A 16100-nucleotide genomic window follows, 5' to 3' on the forward strand; every position below is an offset into this window, starting at 1 on the left:
AGCATCTAGGAGTACTCAGGTCCCCACAATATAAACCTAAATTTTATAACAATCTGTGACTGCAATCCAAAAACTAAAATAGCCTAAAGTTTAAATCTTTATGACTTTAAGACTTAAGACTAAGATTGTTATTCCTGGGATTAGGGATTTTCCCATAGAACTAAATGGGGAGTCCCCACAAAGACATTAACACAAACATATGTGTGTGTAGCATATTTATTGGTCTGTGTGTGCATGTGTGTGCGTGGTAAGTCAAGGGTGACATGGTTGATACCTGTAACCGTGGGGTAGAATTCAGGATGATAAGCTTCAGTGCCAAGACTCTCTGTAATGCACCTAACTGACACAGACACTGGCATCCATAATAAATTGGCTGGAGTACACCAAACCAGGTGGTGCAGAACACTGGGAAGAAAAAGATTTATAAAAAGACCTAGTTAAAATGACGGAATGTGCACAGACTCGTTAAATATAATGAACGCTGGAGAAATGCAAAGTGATCCATCGCAGAAGATGAATGGTGCACCTTCAGTATGAGCACTGAGAGATAGCAGAAGAATGGCGTCAGCATCGGCCGTAATGGAGAGCGAAAGGGAGTCAGTTTAGATAAAAAGAGGAGGATCAGTGTTCAGGCTGACTGGGCACTAGAGGAATCTCCAGCAGAACTTAGCTCCTGAATAAGAAAAATGATCTAAATAAGTAAACTACCCACTCCTGTTGTACTTCGCCAATTGTCATGCAGGTGGCACACGAGTTAAGGATGAGGCCGTGATGTCACAGCCATGAATACAGAGCCTAACCTGGGTCACTTGTCGGTCACTTTGTGTGGAAGTCACATGTTTGGTTTTAAAGTATTCATGGCATAGCGGCAGAAGTGAATAATTCAGCATGTTGTTCTTTTGGCTCGGGAGAGGCAGGGGGGAGCAGGGAGCACTGAGCATCGCTGCAGAAGGGTGGAGAACATGCAGTTTGTAATTGATTTAAAATGTGAAATAAATCAATTCATGAATGAGAAAAAATGTTTTGCAGATGGCCGCGGGAAATGGGAAAGTGATGGCTGTGTTGGTTAATTAATGCTGTCATTCTTAATCATGGGTGTCTTCTTAAGTGAAGAAAGGCTGAATGCATATTTACAATGAAGCAGCTCTGTAAATTAGAAAATATAAACCAATATAAAACATCCAACACCATGCGTTCAGCTCAAAATGCTGGAGGCTAACCTGAGAACACGGACCTCTTACCACCATAAGCATCTGCAGAACTCACCTGCAAATAAACATAGTCGTTTAAGCATCCGTGCACAAATGTACGACTTCTCAGGCATTCATGTAGCGCCCAGTTACCAGACTGCCACACTAATGGAGCATACATTTATGTAGACCAAAAACACACCATTAATCAATTCTTCTGTCCATAAGAAAGGCAGATTTTCTTACAATTATTTCGCCACAAGGCGATCAGGGCAGATGGACTCAGTGGGTGTGCTGTAGGTGTAATGTGGTAACAAGATTACAGGCAAAAAGGCAATCAATAATCATTTAGCTGCTCTGGCTATGATTGGAGGGAAGTTTCCAGAACAGAGTTTTAGGTGCCATCGCTCTCAGCAGCAGGCGAAACAACAGGGTTACGAGGCAGACAGAATGGCATTAACGCCCAAACCAAAAACTTTGCCGATTTGCCTTCCAGTCAACATCGCTTACATCAAGTTATCCATAAAAAAAGCATTAACTTGATGCGTGATTTATTATAATAACAGGCAATCGGGTTTGAATACGCAGATCAGCTGCAGCCCTAACAGTGCAACTGATTTCCATGGGAAATATGCGTTCATTGGACACATTAAAGTGTAATTTAAACATTAGCATTACTATCAGTGCCTAAATTTTTCCTTTTTGACTATATATATATCAGTTTCTGAACTGTAGCTACCTTCAGTGGGAAATATAGGCTGTAGTTCTCAGAGAAAAGTCACCTTGCTTACCGTACAGCCCACATCGGGTCTTAGGAATGCTTTAGGAATGCTTTGGGGATGCTTTGAGAGTGCTTTGGGAGTGCTTTGGGAATGGTTTAGGGATGCTTTAGGAATGCTTTAGGGATGCTTTAGGGATGCTTTAGGAATGCTTTGGGAATGCTTTGGGAATGTTTTGGGAATGGTTTAGGGATGCTTTAGGAATGCTTTAGGGATGCTTTAGGGATGCTTTGGGGATGCTTTGGGAGTGCTTTGGGAATGGTTTAGGGATGCTTTAGGAATGCTTTAGGGATGCTTTAGGGATGCTTTAGGAATGCTTTGGGAATGCTTTGGGGATGCTTTGGGAGTGCTTTGGGAATGTTTTGGGAATGGTTTAGGGATGCTTTAGGAATGCTTTAGGGATGCTTTAGGGATGCTTTAGGAATGCTTTGGGAATGGTTTAGGAATGCTTTGGGAATGCTTTAGGGATGCTTTAGGAATACTTTAGGGATGCTTTAAGGATGCTTTAGGAATGCTTTAGGAATGCTTTGGGAATGCTTTGGGAATGCTTTGAGAATGCTTTAGGAATGCTTTAGGGATGGTTTAGGAATGCTTCAGGGATGGTTTAGGAATGCTTTGGGAATGCTTTAGGGATGGTTTAGGAATGCTTTGGGAATGCTTTAGGAATGCTTTAAGAATGGTTTAGGGATGCTTTGGGAATGCTTTAGGGATGCTTTAGGAATGCTTTAGGGATGCTTTGGGAATGGTTTAGGAATGGTTTAGGGATGCTTTGGGAATGCTTTGGGAATGCTTTAGGAATGCTTTGAGAATGCTTTAGGGATGCTTTAGGAATGCTTTAGGGATGGTTTAGTAATGCTTTAGGGATGGTTTAGGAATGCTTTAGGAATGCTTTAGGGATGGTTTAGGAATGCTTTAAGAATGGTTTAGGGATGTTTTGGGAATGCTTTAGGGATGCTTTGGGAATGCTTTAGGGATGCTTTAGGAATGCTTTAGGGATGCTTTAGGAATGCTTTAGGGATGGTTTATGGATGCTTTAGGGATGGTTTATGGATGCTTTAGGGATGCTTTAGGGATGCTTTTTGATAAAGTGATAGTAGCTGGTTTTGATTGGAGCACAAAGTTTATATTGTTTTTGAAATTGCAATTTCGTTAAATTATGTGTGACAGAAGCCCGAAATAAACTCCACAGTCGTGTAAAAATATCTGAGTTTTTTTTCCCAAAATAACAGCAGGATAAGATGTCAGTATCATTAAGGATAAGATGCTAGTATCATTAAGCTCTTAGCGTCCAGCCAAGCAGTTTGAACTTATTCATCATTTTTAGGAGGAAGTCTGATCTGTAAATTCCCTGGCAGCCTTGGAAGTATCATAGAGAGGGATGTTTATTGTCAGCAGGGATACAGTTTCAAAAATTGGTTATACTGTAAACAGTGTGCCAAAATATGTGCCCCCCACCCTTTTTTAAGGTGACCTTGTGTATTTTGGTTTCTCATCAAGCTGGGTGTGATTAACTGCCAGCACATGACTGGGACAATGGGAAGGTTTCAGACTTCACTGTGCTTAAAAGTGCATCAGAAACAGTCAGCTTGTGCTGTGATCCATTATAAACTGCAGCCACAGTGTCTGACCATCATCTCCCACCACCGGCGTCTTCACCAACATGCCTTCACTGAACTCATTCAGCTGACAGTTTTCCTCATACTTCTCCTCTGCAAGATGTCTGTTGTGTCAGAAGATGCTGATGAACATTTATTTTACAGACAGGGCGTGACCTGTACTCTCTGTCTGTCCAGCAGAGCTCTGCAGTGGAGTTTACTGGGCGCCCGATATAAGGAACAAAATGAAGTAAGACCTGGGCCCCAGTGCATTATGGGACTTGTTGCACCCATCGCATGACTCCATGAAGGTATCCTAGAAATTGACATTTTATCATTACACCTGTCATTTCAACAACTAAATAGATATTTTCAGGAGAGCACCTGGAAATCACACTGGCATGGGACTAATATTAACCAGTTTGCATCCCAGTAACGATGTTCCTGCCCCAGTTCTCCATCCCACTCTAGGCACACCTCTCACATCTCACCATTGCCTTCCAGTTCTGAAAGCCTGAGAGCGTCTGGATCTTGGTCACCCATCACATCTAGTTGTCCCAGTGACCAGCCTCCTTGCACTGTGATATGGGAGCCGGTCGCTTCTGTACTTTCCTGAAACATTACAGCTGGAAGTCAGTCAGAGGAGTGTGGGGCAAAACCCCGAGACATTAACACATGCCCAGCTCCAGGGAATGTGCTTTGTGGAGAGCATGTAAATCACAAAAAGCAAATGGAGATGTATTTAATACTTGGCTAAGGAATGTTCATGTGCAGCACTTGGGAGTGTAGTTAATACTCAGTTAGAGAATGCTCCTGTGGAGCGTCTTTGTGTATAATTAGTACTCAGTTAGAGAATGCTCCTGTGGAGAATCTGGGAGTATAGTTAGTACTCAGTTAGAGAATGTCCCTGTGGAGTGTCCATGTGTATAGTTAGTACTCCGTTAGAGAATGTCCCTGTGGAGTGTCCGTGTGTATAGTTAGTACTCAGTTAGAGAATGTCCCTGTGGAGTGTCCGTGTGTATAGTTAGTACTGAGTTAGAGAATGTCCCTGTGGAGTGTCTGTGTGTATAGTTAGTACTCAGTTAGAGAATGTCCCTGTGGAGTGTCTGTGTGTATAGTTAGTACTCAGTTAGAGAATGTCCATGTATAGCCCCTTGGAGTGTAGTTAATACTGAACTAGGGTAAATAGGGCACATTAAGTATACATCCAAAGGTTGAGTAAGCATATACCCAAAAACGAATGATAATAATCTTACACTTAGTACATCCACGCTGACTTTCTGGAAATGCAGACACCGCAGTTCCTGCATGCGCCGACAGTTTTCCTCATACTTCTCCTCCGCGAGATGTCTGTTGTGTCAGAAGATGCTGATAAACATTTATTTTACAGACGGAGCGTGACCTATACCCTCTGTCTGTCCAGCAGAGCTCTGCAGTGGAGTTTACTGGGAGCCCAATATAAGGAACAAAATCAAGTAAGACCTGGAGCCCACAAGGTGGCGCTCTTTATGTCACACTCTGAGCTCAGCATGCTGGGAGCTCCCAGATAAAAGCACTGCCTGTGGCCACACTGATTCTAACTGCCCATTCTAACTGTGGTGAGTTAGTTTCATTGCCGTTGATGTCATTACCGCCCCCCCCCCCCCCCCCCCCCATGCCATATCCCCACATACTTTAGCCTGTTGGCCTCCTCATCAGCAGCTTGTAGCTTCTTCAGCCTCATCCTCTCACGGGGGGTCATCTTCTGCATGTCTGAGTGCCCCAAAGGAACTGTCTTCTGCCTAGGGGAGTGAGATGGGGTGGGGGAGCATCAGACAAGACAGGGAGCCACTACCGGATTAGGGGGTTGAAACTCAAACGTTACTGTGCCAAGTCCTATGTAGGAGATGCCATTGAACTCTATGGCTATAAACCGAAAATAAACCTAAAAACTGGCAACAGGCAGACAGAAGGTACAGTCATGAAGACTGCTACATACCAGTGAAGAAAAACTACTAATAATAACATTCAAGACATAATATTCAAGACAGCTTTCTAATACTGAATGTGATTACTGCCCAAATATGTGTTATAGACACAATCATACAAATATGAAAAGAGCAGAGGGACATCACTCCACACGCAAGCCAAGTTGCAATAATCCGATTTGTGCTATTCTGATTAGTCCCCAGACACATTTTGATTTGCATGCCGGCCATGCGGCGAGTTACGGCTGAGGAGGACGGTTTGGAGCCTGGCCGCAGGGTGACGGCGAGTGAGCAGCATGTTAATTAGGCGGCGCCGCGCTCCAGGGCCTCCCGCTTAGCCCCTTTGTCACACGCAGCCGAGGCATATGGCCCGTCGGTTACTGTTAGTCCCTGCTGTCAGCCGGCTTCCTCTTGTCACATGGTGCACCAGCTGAAGCTGTGGGGGAGGGGCACTCACATTGCGCCAGCGTGTCTCTCGCATTTCTGCGCCTTGCTGCAGATCTTGAGTCTTATACTCTGTAGACAGGAGAGAAACACGCAACACCCACAACCAATGAGGTGTAAGTGTTTGTTTTCATCTCCTGCGGCATCAGACTACCTTGTTCCCGCTGCTTATGCTCTGTTAGGGTCATTCTTTATAAACCAGTAGATGGAGTCAATGCACGGTGACGCTCATAGTGGAGTGAAGTAGAGATAATAGTTTATGCAGTTAAGGATGAAACCCAGGACATGAGAGACTTGCAGAGAAAGCCATGAGGGCACTCTGCATGGAAGGAGTGGGGGTATTCCATGAAGTAGGATTTATTGTTTAGCAGGATAACTTGTTGGATTTAAGGTAGTCTGAGCTGGATGGACTTTTTCTTTGTTCTCTACATTTAGCCCAGGCTACCTTAAATCCAACAAGTTATCCAGCTAAACAAGAAATCCTGCTTTGTGAAACAGGCCTGTGCTCACACGTCCTAGAAAGGGGGTGTATATATTGCTGATGGATATATATCTGCTCCATGTGGCCAGAACCAGGTTTTTCAATGGCAGAAACACTTTTAGAGTCTGATCCCACGCTGTCTGTTCCATATGTGGGGGTCTGCTAATTAAGGAACTGGACTTGCAGAAGGCGATAAACTCAAACCACTAATGTTTGACTACAACATGGTTGACCAGAGCCCACCTGCATGTTCTCCTCGATGCAGCTCATCTTCAGAAGGTCAGCTGCAGACGGCCTCAGCGCCGGGTCCTTGCTGAGCATCCTGGGCAGACACAGGGTGGCAGTCCCGTCATGTTAGCTACTCGCTATGATACCAGCGTCGCCGTGGGTACTGAAAGCCTCCTGACACTACAGTATATGTTTCAGATTCTTCTGTCAGAACCAGATCATCCATGCTGGAATTTGAGCCTTTCCACACAAATACACTGCTGGAGTAATTTGGATTAACTCAATTAATTGAAATTTCAGCAGTAGGTTGTGCTGAACTGTTTGAGATATGTTAATATAAATATAAATATAAATATCAATAAAAATAAATACCACTGACGACCCACTTTCTCCTCCAGAACTGCTGCGAGGGCAGACAAACCGCCGGCTCAGGGACGTCATTTTGCATACCAGCTTGCACTGAGCTGTTATTTTCACACTTTTACGGTTTTCCTGGTAGCTTTAATGAGACTGGCCGTTCTCCGCTGACCTCCCTCATTAGCAAGGTGTTTGTGGCTGACTGGATGTTTTTTGTTTACTGCATCGTTCTCTATGAACTCTGCACACAGTACTGTGTGAAAATCCCAGAGGGCGGCAGTTTTTAAGTTGTTGTAACTGGCACCAACAATCACACCCCCTTCAATCACACCTCCCGCTTATAACAGGGAATCTAACGCTCAGCCTGATGGTAAGTGGAGCTCTTGACCCTCTCTGTAAGCTGTATACACTGTGCTGCAGCCAAGCTGCCTTTAGTCTGCTTTTCATGCTACCACACGGAAGACTTGACAGGTAACTCCCAGTGTGGGGGGGTTGAAACTTACCCCTCCAGAATGGCACCAAGCTCTTTGGAGTAGCTCTGGGGGAGGGACGGGACAGGACCCTCCAAGATCTTCATCACCACAGACAGAAAACTGTGGCCCTTAAAGGCCCTCTCCAAGCTGCACATCTCGTATAGGACGCAACCCAGGGACCTGAATATGACATCATCAGGAGGCGCCCATGTCATAGGCCAAATCTCACATGGTCTCAAACACCCTCCCTGTATGTCAATATATCAAACACAGTCTCTGAAATGGATTACCCATAAATTCCTGTGTCTGACCATTTCCAAATATATTTGTAGATGATATACTCGTTCATGCATTTTATCCAGTTACCAAACCCTTTAACAAAGAACTTCCATAAATATATCATATAATTAGAATTGTCCCACTGAGACTGAGTAAAAGATTATGCAGATAAGTAGACAGGCTTATCTGAGGCTTTTACGATGAATAAAAGGATCCTCATACCATCAGAGATATGGATAGGTGCTCCAATCTGGCCACTCCACTCATGCACACTGTCACAATACAGGTTTTCTGCACCATGGTACTAAAAATATCTGTATACAGGTAACCTTGACAAAGACAATGAGTGAGGATACGGTATCAGACAAGTGAGGCTGGCGGCTTGGGCTACTGGAGCCGATTGGAATGAGACACGGGATGTCAGACAGAAATACTGTCCATTGGACGGCCGTAGCGGTCTTGGATATGCAAGGAGGCTGCAGCGCCCCCTTCAGAAACATGTGAGATCAAAGCAAGCCTCCACTGCTAAAGGAGATCTCCAACAGCACAGTGAACACACAGAAGCTGAAATTACATTCGCTTCTGCAGGTTCCACTCGCATCATACCCAGAAACAACAGATTGATAATCAGGTTCCCTAGTTAATGATCACAGGGACAGCTGGTCATTATGGGATGTTGGCAACACCTGTGGCCACACGGCAGAGAGACGGCCAGCCTATGTAAACACGCAGCCTCTGACCCCTTGTCAGCGTGAACCCCAAGCTGTGCAGCAAAGCTGTGAACAGTGCTGGACTTCACTAACTTCCCCAGCATTGTGATCATTTTTGGCTGCAAGTCACCTGACCGGATGACTGTCAGTAGCCTAATGCAGTGTTTCCCAACCCAGTCCTTGGGGAACCCCAGACAGTCCATGTTTTTGCTCCCTCCCAGCCCCCAGCCAATCAGGAACACCGAATACCTGGTACAGGTGGTACAGGTGCGCACCATGGTTGGGACTGGGACTGGGTTGGGAAACACTGGCTTAATGAACTGGGCTTCATTCATAATAATACAATTAATTAATTACCAATGAAATAAAGCAGTTAGCTTTATTGAATTGAAAAAAGGAAAATAATTGTAACAGTGTAAAGGAAAGTTGGGTCTGATGATCTGGGCTTGCGGTGCCGTGCTCAGGGTCGGTGAGACATAAAGGCCTCATCGGGGAGGTGTCCACACGTCCACAATCAGGAGCAGGCGGTCACATGGCACTCAAAGGCACTTACAGAGTGAGAGCCGGGGACATGATGGGAATTCATTTGTGTCGCCCCCCTACCCAGATCCACATGGAGACACACTGCACACACACTCTGGGTTGCTGTAAATACCAGTCACTGCTGACCTCTATTACTGGTGGCATCTCTGCGGAGCAGGACGGCCTGCTAAGCGAGACCCCAGGCCGACGGGAAGGCCTGCTAAGCGAGACCCCAGGGCGGCGGGAAGGCCTGCTAAGCGAGACCCCAGGGCGGCGGGAAGGCCTGCTAAGCGAGACCCCAGGGCGGCGGGAAGGCCTGCTAAGCGAGACCCCAGGGCGGCGGGAAGGCCTGCTAAGCGAGACCCCAGGCTGGCGGGAAGGCCAGCTAAGCGACACCTCAGGCCGGCGGGAAGGCCTGCTAAGCGAGACCCCAGGCCAGCGGGCATTGATGAGCTGGAGGTTTCACGTCAGAATCCTTAATTGATATGAAGCTGCTGAAGTGCTCAGGGGAGCCAGAAGAACCCTTAGCAGGAAGTGTCTACATTTCCTGTCAAAACCGATATCTTCCGGACGGCTCCGAGGGTCCCTTCACTGCCACTCCAAAGTGCTCCTACGTCACATGTTAATTTTGCCTTATCTTCTCTTGGGGAAGTTGCTTGCAAACATGGTGCAGCACCAGGTCCAGGTTCATGTCCTCGCCCTGCAGCACGTCTGCCAGGCCCACCCTGACCATCATCCACATGCTGACTTTGATGCTGAAGGAGCAAGTGTCTGGACGTAACATCTCCTCTTCACCCTTTTCCTCATCCGTGACCTTAATGTGTAGTATGGTGGACACATTCAGGAAACTTCCTGACTTCACACACCAACACATTTTGAGAAACCTTATGGCAACTGATCTGGTTCCCGTTGACTCCCAGCTCCCAAAACACAAGCATACATGATAAATAATTGAATGCACCTTCCTCAAGGGCTGCTTTGAGGATTGGCACCTACTATCTTCCAGTCCGATGCCAATTTCCTTTACCACTACACCCCCACTGAACACATGCTTACCAAATGTCTGACTTGGAGTTGTAACCATGATGGCTGAGCACCTCTGGACTCATGTAGAAAGGCGTGCCGGTGAAGGTGGTGGCCAGGTCACATGACCCATTCAGGAGGCGGGAAACTCCGAAGTCACCTGACCAGGAGATGTGGTCACAGTTGAAGATGTGCAGGTACATAAAACACATTTTATTGGTTCACTGAGAAGCATATACATTTTTATAGTAAAATAATGCACAATAAATATTAGGTAAGGAAATGTAAGTGTACAAACCTTGCTGACATGGATAGATGAGTAACTGTGGTACTGGATTACCCGTGGGACACCCCCCATCTTGTGTATAAAGACCCATTCCTGCTGGATCCCTTGGGATCTACTTACCTATTTTAACAATGTTCTTCTTTAGAAAAATGTTTTTGGCCTTGAGATCCCTGTGAAGGATTTTCCTGGGAAGCAAAGGGAAGATGGATACTCTGTGTTGGTTTAATCATCTGCAATCTGCTGCTTATTTTTTTATCGTAGCTGAATAAATGGGGCATTTGGATGTAACACCTGGAAAGGACCCATCGTCCAAAAACGGTCATTTGTTTAATGTTGCTGCTGGCCCTCAGGGGGATACTTCTGGGGTGAGTCCTGTGTTCAGCAAAGCTTTCATCACAGAGCACAGTCAAAGGGTAATTAAGGTGCTGTATGTCACAGACAGCCCAGAGCAGACCATGGGGCTGTGCTCTAAATGGGTTTAGCTCAATGAAGTAGCTAACACTGAAGTACAGTATATCTGGAACCTATGTTGACACAGCAAAGGTTCCTAGGGGGACCCATTAAGGTATAGTACAGGAAATGACCCTGGTTTTTCTGCCCCGATAATTGTGGAATCTTTGAACAGGTGTCTGGTTAGCAGAAGACGCACCCACCTCTGGTGCATGTAGTGTACGCCCAGCAGCAGCTGAACGAGCCACTCCGCCACCTGGCTCTCAGGTAGCCTCGCCCCTGCCTGGCGGAGCTCTTCCAGCCTGCAGTCCAGATCCCCATCCTGCAGTCAGAACAAGCTGCGTCAAGTAGGCTGCTGTCTGAAGCGGCTCTTGGCAGCTTTCTGTTAGCAGCCGCTGCACCCCTGCAGCTCTGCTGCCCCTAACAGCCACACTGCTCACTCTAGAGGCTGGAATCAGAACAACATGTGTCATGTGGAGACAGGGAGGGGAGGGTCAAGAAAACTGGCTGGAAGGGTGGTTTCATTATGGGGGAGCAAAGCAAAGCCCCATCTAGAGGGAATCCAGAGAGGTCACTGACATCCAGGAGGAACTGTGGAGAGCCAGTGTCTGGTACACATTCCTCACTTGCTTGTATACAGCCGTATGTTTATCACAATCTGCTGGATTGGATCCAGGCAATTACTGGGTCTCTCTGCATTTCACGCTTCAGTCATCTAGAATCTCCCAGCTTGCTTCATACATAGATCCTGCTGTGGCGCTGCTTGTGTTTCTAAGCACTTTGGAAGTGCTTGTAAGCATAACATTTTCAGAGGCATCATGGGTAATGGTGACTGTAAGCCAGGGGGGTGTGGCTCAGTGGCTTATGGATCTGTGCCCATGTCTAGAAGTTTGTAGGTTTGAATCCTGCCATCTGAATAATCATTACACCGTTGAGCGAGGCCATTAACCCCAAATGCTCCGAGGGTGTGTGACGCTGGCTGACCCTGAACTGTGACCCCAAGCTTTCCTGGTATGTTACTCTGAACAGAAGCAGAGCCAGAAAATTGTCAGTGGGGTGGCCAGGGTGGGGCCAGAGGTCATTTTGTGGTGGCATATAAATCTAAATATGAATATAAGGCATCTAGAAAATAAGTGGATATTTAAGATACCTAAACGCTGTAACTCCACATTGCTTATAATCCAGGCAGTGGTGGAATTATCAAATACACATTTAATATTTCAATTTCTTGCAGTTAAGGTAAGAACCTTACAATAAGTACAGGATTCCCAAACTTCTTTACGGTGCGGAGAGCGCATTAGGTAACATAGCATTGCTGGACATATGACCTCCCCAAATTTATTTTTACATAGATTTACTTTTTTTTTTAGCACTTTGGTCTTGTGTGCATTTCATCATAAGTCGTATAGGTTGGGGAGAGTCTGTAAATAAATGTGATGTCAACATATTTAATGTCCAAACTTACTGTATCATCCAGGCACAATATTTTTGATCATTTATGTAGTTGATTAAAATGGAACACATTTAAAAATGACCATTTTCCCAAGCATTTAGGGATTGCCTTATTTCATGGCTAGATTTCTGTGGGCAATGAATCATGATTTGTACTGATAATTAACTGGAAATTGGAGTGATTGATGCAGAGGAATGAGTTGGTATGAAAGCCAGAAGACACGCGGCCCATAGGGGGCCCCAGATTGAGCTGTTCTGCTCTGTGACGGGTGTCTCAGTGCTCCAGTGTCTGAAGGGCTCACTGCATTTCCCTCACTGTTGTCATCAGAGGTGTCCAACAGCTCCCTCAGCTTCATGCTTACTGTGTAATGACAGCTTAGGCTGGTGGGAGGGGGGCATTGCGGGGCTGTCCGGGTGAGTTTGAACCCAAGGGCACCATAAATACACGTACCGCACCCCCACGGCCGGCGCTCCCCCACCCATCTTGAGTCAATACTGCACAGTATTGATCTGAATTGTACTTGCCTGTCATTATACCTTTGTGTCAGTCACATAAAAGCACAGAATTTTAAATCAGAAGAATCCAGCATACACTGATACTAGTAACCAGTGATCAGCTGATTAAAGAACAGATTAAACAATTTTTCAGTTAAAATTCCATGTAGGACTGAACGATCACATCATTCATAAGCAAAGAAGGTAACTTGCATGGATGCTAGCAGATTTAATGAGCCCATTCATTCATGGGGACTGCATCCAGAACCTTCAATTGTAAATGCTTTATAAACATAAAGTGAAGTGAAAAGTGGTCATTGATGACACACCACAGTGAAATGTGTCCTTTGCATGTAACCAATATGTGACTCAGCAGGGGGCAGCACCGGGGGGAGCAGGCCTGGGGGCGGGACCTTGGTCAGGGTACCTCAGTGGTATTTTGCTGGTCAGAGATTCAAACCAGCAATCTTTTAATTACATGTATGCTTCCCTAACTACCAGACCACCACCAAGATTAACAGTTAAAACCAGGCATAGTCAATAAAACAAGCTGAAATTAAACCAGCATAAGTATTGCGGAATACACAAACATTTGAGTGACTGACACGAGTGCTGGACACACACACACACACACACACATTCGCTGAGAAACTCCAGTGACTCCAGGTGAGTAGCATTTTGTTGTAAACAATGACTTTCCAGCGTTCCTGAGTCTCCAGCCGAAGCCTGACACTCTGAGATCTACGTCTCCCGGCTGCCCAGCAGCCTAAACACAGCTGCAATGGGCCAATCAATCCCTTAATTGATTAAACATATTTCTTTTGCACAATAAGCTGTTGAGGTATAACGGGGTAAAGAGGCTGCATGTAGATTACATTCCAATTCGCTCAAGGTACAATTACCAGACATGCCTTTGTGAAGAGCCATTAAATGAATCGTATTCGATTCACTAGCTTTGGCTCATGAAGGTTCGTTTTATTCTTTTACTTTTCTTTCATTTCCGCTTTGAGATTATGACTCCGCGCCATCCCTGCACTCTGCATCCCACAGGAATATAAATCTATTTCGCTGGCATTCTCAGTCCTGTCCCTCCACATGTCTGTCCCATGGGAACGAAAATCTATTTCACTGGTGCCAGACCATTGCAGAGCTCGCGCAATGGTCTATTTAGAAACACCAATTACCCTAACTGAAGGTCGACAGGAGGTGACCTGTGCAATGTGGGGGGAAACGCAGACTCCACCCACACGGAGCAGGGACTGCAGTTTAAAACCCCCGACCCTGGAGGTACGAGGCAAATAGTGCACCCAGCCAATCACATGGCAGTTTTAGGGCGCGATGTGTCATGTGGTAATTAATATCGCCCCATAAAGACATAACGGCCCCTCAGAGTCTGCATGACTCCCTCTGTTCGCCATGCTATTCTTTATCGCCATCACTGCTCAGCCACTCATTAAAAGAAGTTACATTTGTCAAGACATGGCTGTTCCAAATTTACTTTGATTTGGGGGAGTCGACATCAGCCGACAAAATCAAATCCTGTTCATGAAGATAAAAAAGTACTTGGGTGGCTTGAAGGTCCTGCAGTGAATGCGAGTGAGACAGCCCAGTACTTCACTGGCAGGTCATTAATTAGAGAGCTGCCAGTTATCAATATCGGGCTATCAGCTGCACTAGGCCTCAGAGGCGCCCCCTGGTGTGTGATTGTGAGAACACGGCCTGCTGAGCTCTCATGAAGATTCTCGCAGATCCCCATTGGCTAGCAGGCATAGCACCATGCTGCAGATCAGCCATTAATCACTGCACAGGGCCAGGCAGAAGATGACCTGAACTGGCAAAGGGCTCACAGACAGAAACAGCCAAAGGCGGAAAGCTCTGGTTCCGAAAGGACAAATCCAGATCAAGATTTTGTTTCACCCAACCAGTCCAGTATAAACAGTCTTATTCACAGAGAACTCAAATGGTGGGTGAAATAAAATCTTGGTCTAAATTTGCACTTTCTGGACCTGAGCTTTCCACCTCAGGAAATAGCACAGAGAGGCACTGCACTGACACGGCCAGTACGATCACTGCATCTCAACCTTCACCACAGCGGACGTGACAGTCCAACCGGAATCCCGACTCCATCTCGGCTGACTGTCCTGTGGACAGGGGGTTGGCGGGGGGGGGTTGTGATCAATGGAGATCAATGTTCAGGGCTCATTAACGTGGATGGGTGGCTCTGAGGTGGGATTTGTGACCTTGATATGGGCCACACTGTGTCAGCATCAGCACCCGACCCTCTTTGTTTCATTTAATTTCGGATTAGATTATAGATTATAGGATCCAGTGTGATGAGTGACGGCACAGATCCTCAGACGCAGTGGAGAGATGAAGGTGGGCTGCCTGCAGTGTGGGGGACGTGCGCATTTCAGCCACGTCAAAAGTCAGCAAGAGAAACTTCCTGTTCTTCCTGGTAGTGCATTCTATGTGCGATTATAGACTGAGAGATACCAGGCAAACTGTACAGTACCTGCAGTTGTGCCTTGCTGCCAGTGGGGGGTGCAAGACTTCTGTGAAAATCCCTGGCTGGCATTTGTCACTGAACCAAATGTGCGTTTTGTGCTTAAGAGACACATTACTTAAATGGCACATGAGCTAATGTGAACGAACAAGCATAATACGGTATCTTTGAGTATCCCAGCCGTCTCGCTCGGCCCCCTTAGGAAAATTAGGAAATTCAGATTAATTAAACTGTATAATTGTTGGGGAACACTGACAGAGATGTAGATAAAAGGGATCAAACACTGCAAGTGTCAGGGAATTACTGAATCAGACTAGCTCTCCATTTCCTGACTGGGACAAGCACACGGACTGGATTTTTTGGGCCCCGTGGCCGGGGGGGTTTCCAACCTGCCACATAAATATGGCTTGTCTGGACCAGTGGCTTGGGGAGTAGAACTGTTACCTCACACTCCAGCCTCTGTAACACAGTCCCTGTCAAGACCCTTCAGGTACAGAAAGCCAAACTCCTACCAATGAGTTACACTTTATCCTACCTTTGATCCAATCATCCATCGGAGGCCATAGCGAGAGCATCACGCTTGGATGGTCTCACCTCACAGTACTCGGTGATGATGCAGAAGATGTCCTTCTCCAGGAAACTGTTGTAGAACTTCAAGATGGAGGGATGGTGGAGCTGGGCGAGCAGCTGGGCCTCCGTCTGGACCTGCATTGTCTCGTCGGGGTTCAGGTCACCCACTGGTACCTCCTTCAGCACCTTGCTGCCAGAGCCAAGCAAGCAAGTGAAGAGGTCAACAGTCAGCTATCCGTGCCTTGAAGGGTATGGGTTCAAATCCCCTGGAATGTCACCACTGAGCTCTTAACCCC

General features: G+C 46.2%; 1 protein-coding gene across 8 annotated transcripts in view; it reads right to left on the minus strand.

Annotated features, from left to right (window-relative positions):
- nek11 (NIMA-related kinase 11) overlaps nucleotides 1-16100 on the minus strand; it is a 43015-nt gene that overhangs the window by 16169 nt on the left and 10746 nt on the right. For 6 of the 8 annotated variants that reach the window (XR_011993172.1, XM_072716972.1, XM_023825793.2 and 3 more), the window contains exons 3-12: nucleotides 15829-15994; nucleotides 10988-11106; nucleotides 10455-10519; nucleotides 10082-10208; nucleotides 7545-7694; nucleotides 6700-6778; nucleotides 5989-6047; nucleotides 5238-5345; nucleotides 4821-4914; nucleotides 4056-4176 (exon numbers count right to left, since the gene is read on the minus strand). Coding sequence is in view for 5 of the 8 variants with exons in the window: in XM_072716972.1 (XP_072573073.1) it covers nucleotides 4056-4176; nucleotides 4821-4914; nucleotides 5238-5345; nucleotides 5989-6047; nucleotides 6700-6778; nucleotides 7545-7694; nucleotides 10082-10208; nucleotides 10455-10519; nucleotides 10988-11106; nucleotides 15829-15994 (1088 nt within the window). In the remaining 3 variants the exon portion in view is untranslated. Of the gene's footprint in view, nucleotides 1-274; nucleotides 406-4055; nucleotides 4177-4820; nucleotides 4915-5237; nucleotides 5346-5988; nucleotides 6048-6699; nucleotides 6779-7544; nucleotides 7695-10081; nucleotides 10209-10454; nucleotides 10520-10987; nucleotides 11107-15828; nucleotides 15995-16100 lie in introns of all 8 variants that reach the window. The other 2 variants (XR_011993174.1, XR_011993173.1) reach the window with 1 other exon arrangement.

Source organism: Paramormyrops kingsleyae, chromosome 9 (assembly GCF_048594095.1).
Source record: "Paramormyrops kingsleyae isolate MSU_618 chromosome 9, PKINGS_0.4, whole genome shotgun sequence".
Classification (NCBI taxonomy): Eukaryota; Metazoa; Chordata; class Actinopteri; order Osteoglossiformes; family Mormyridae; genus Paramormyrops; species Paramormyrops kingsleyae.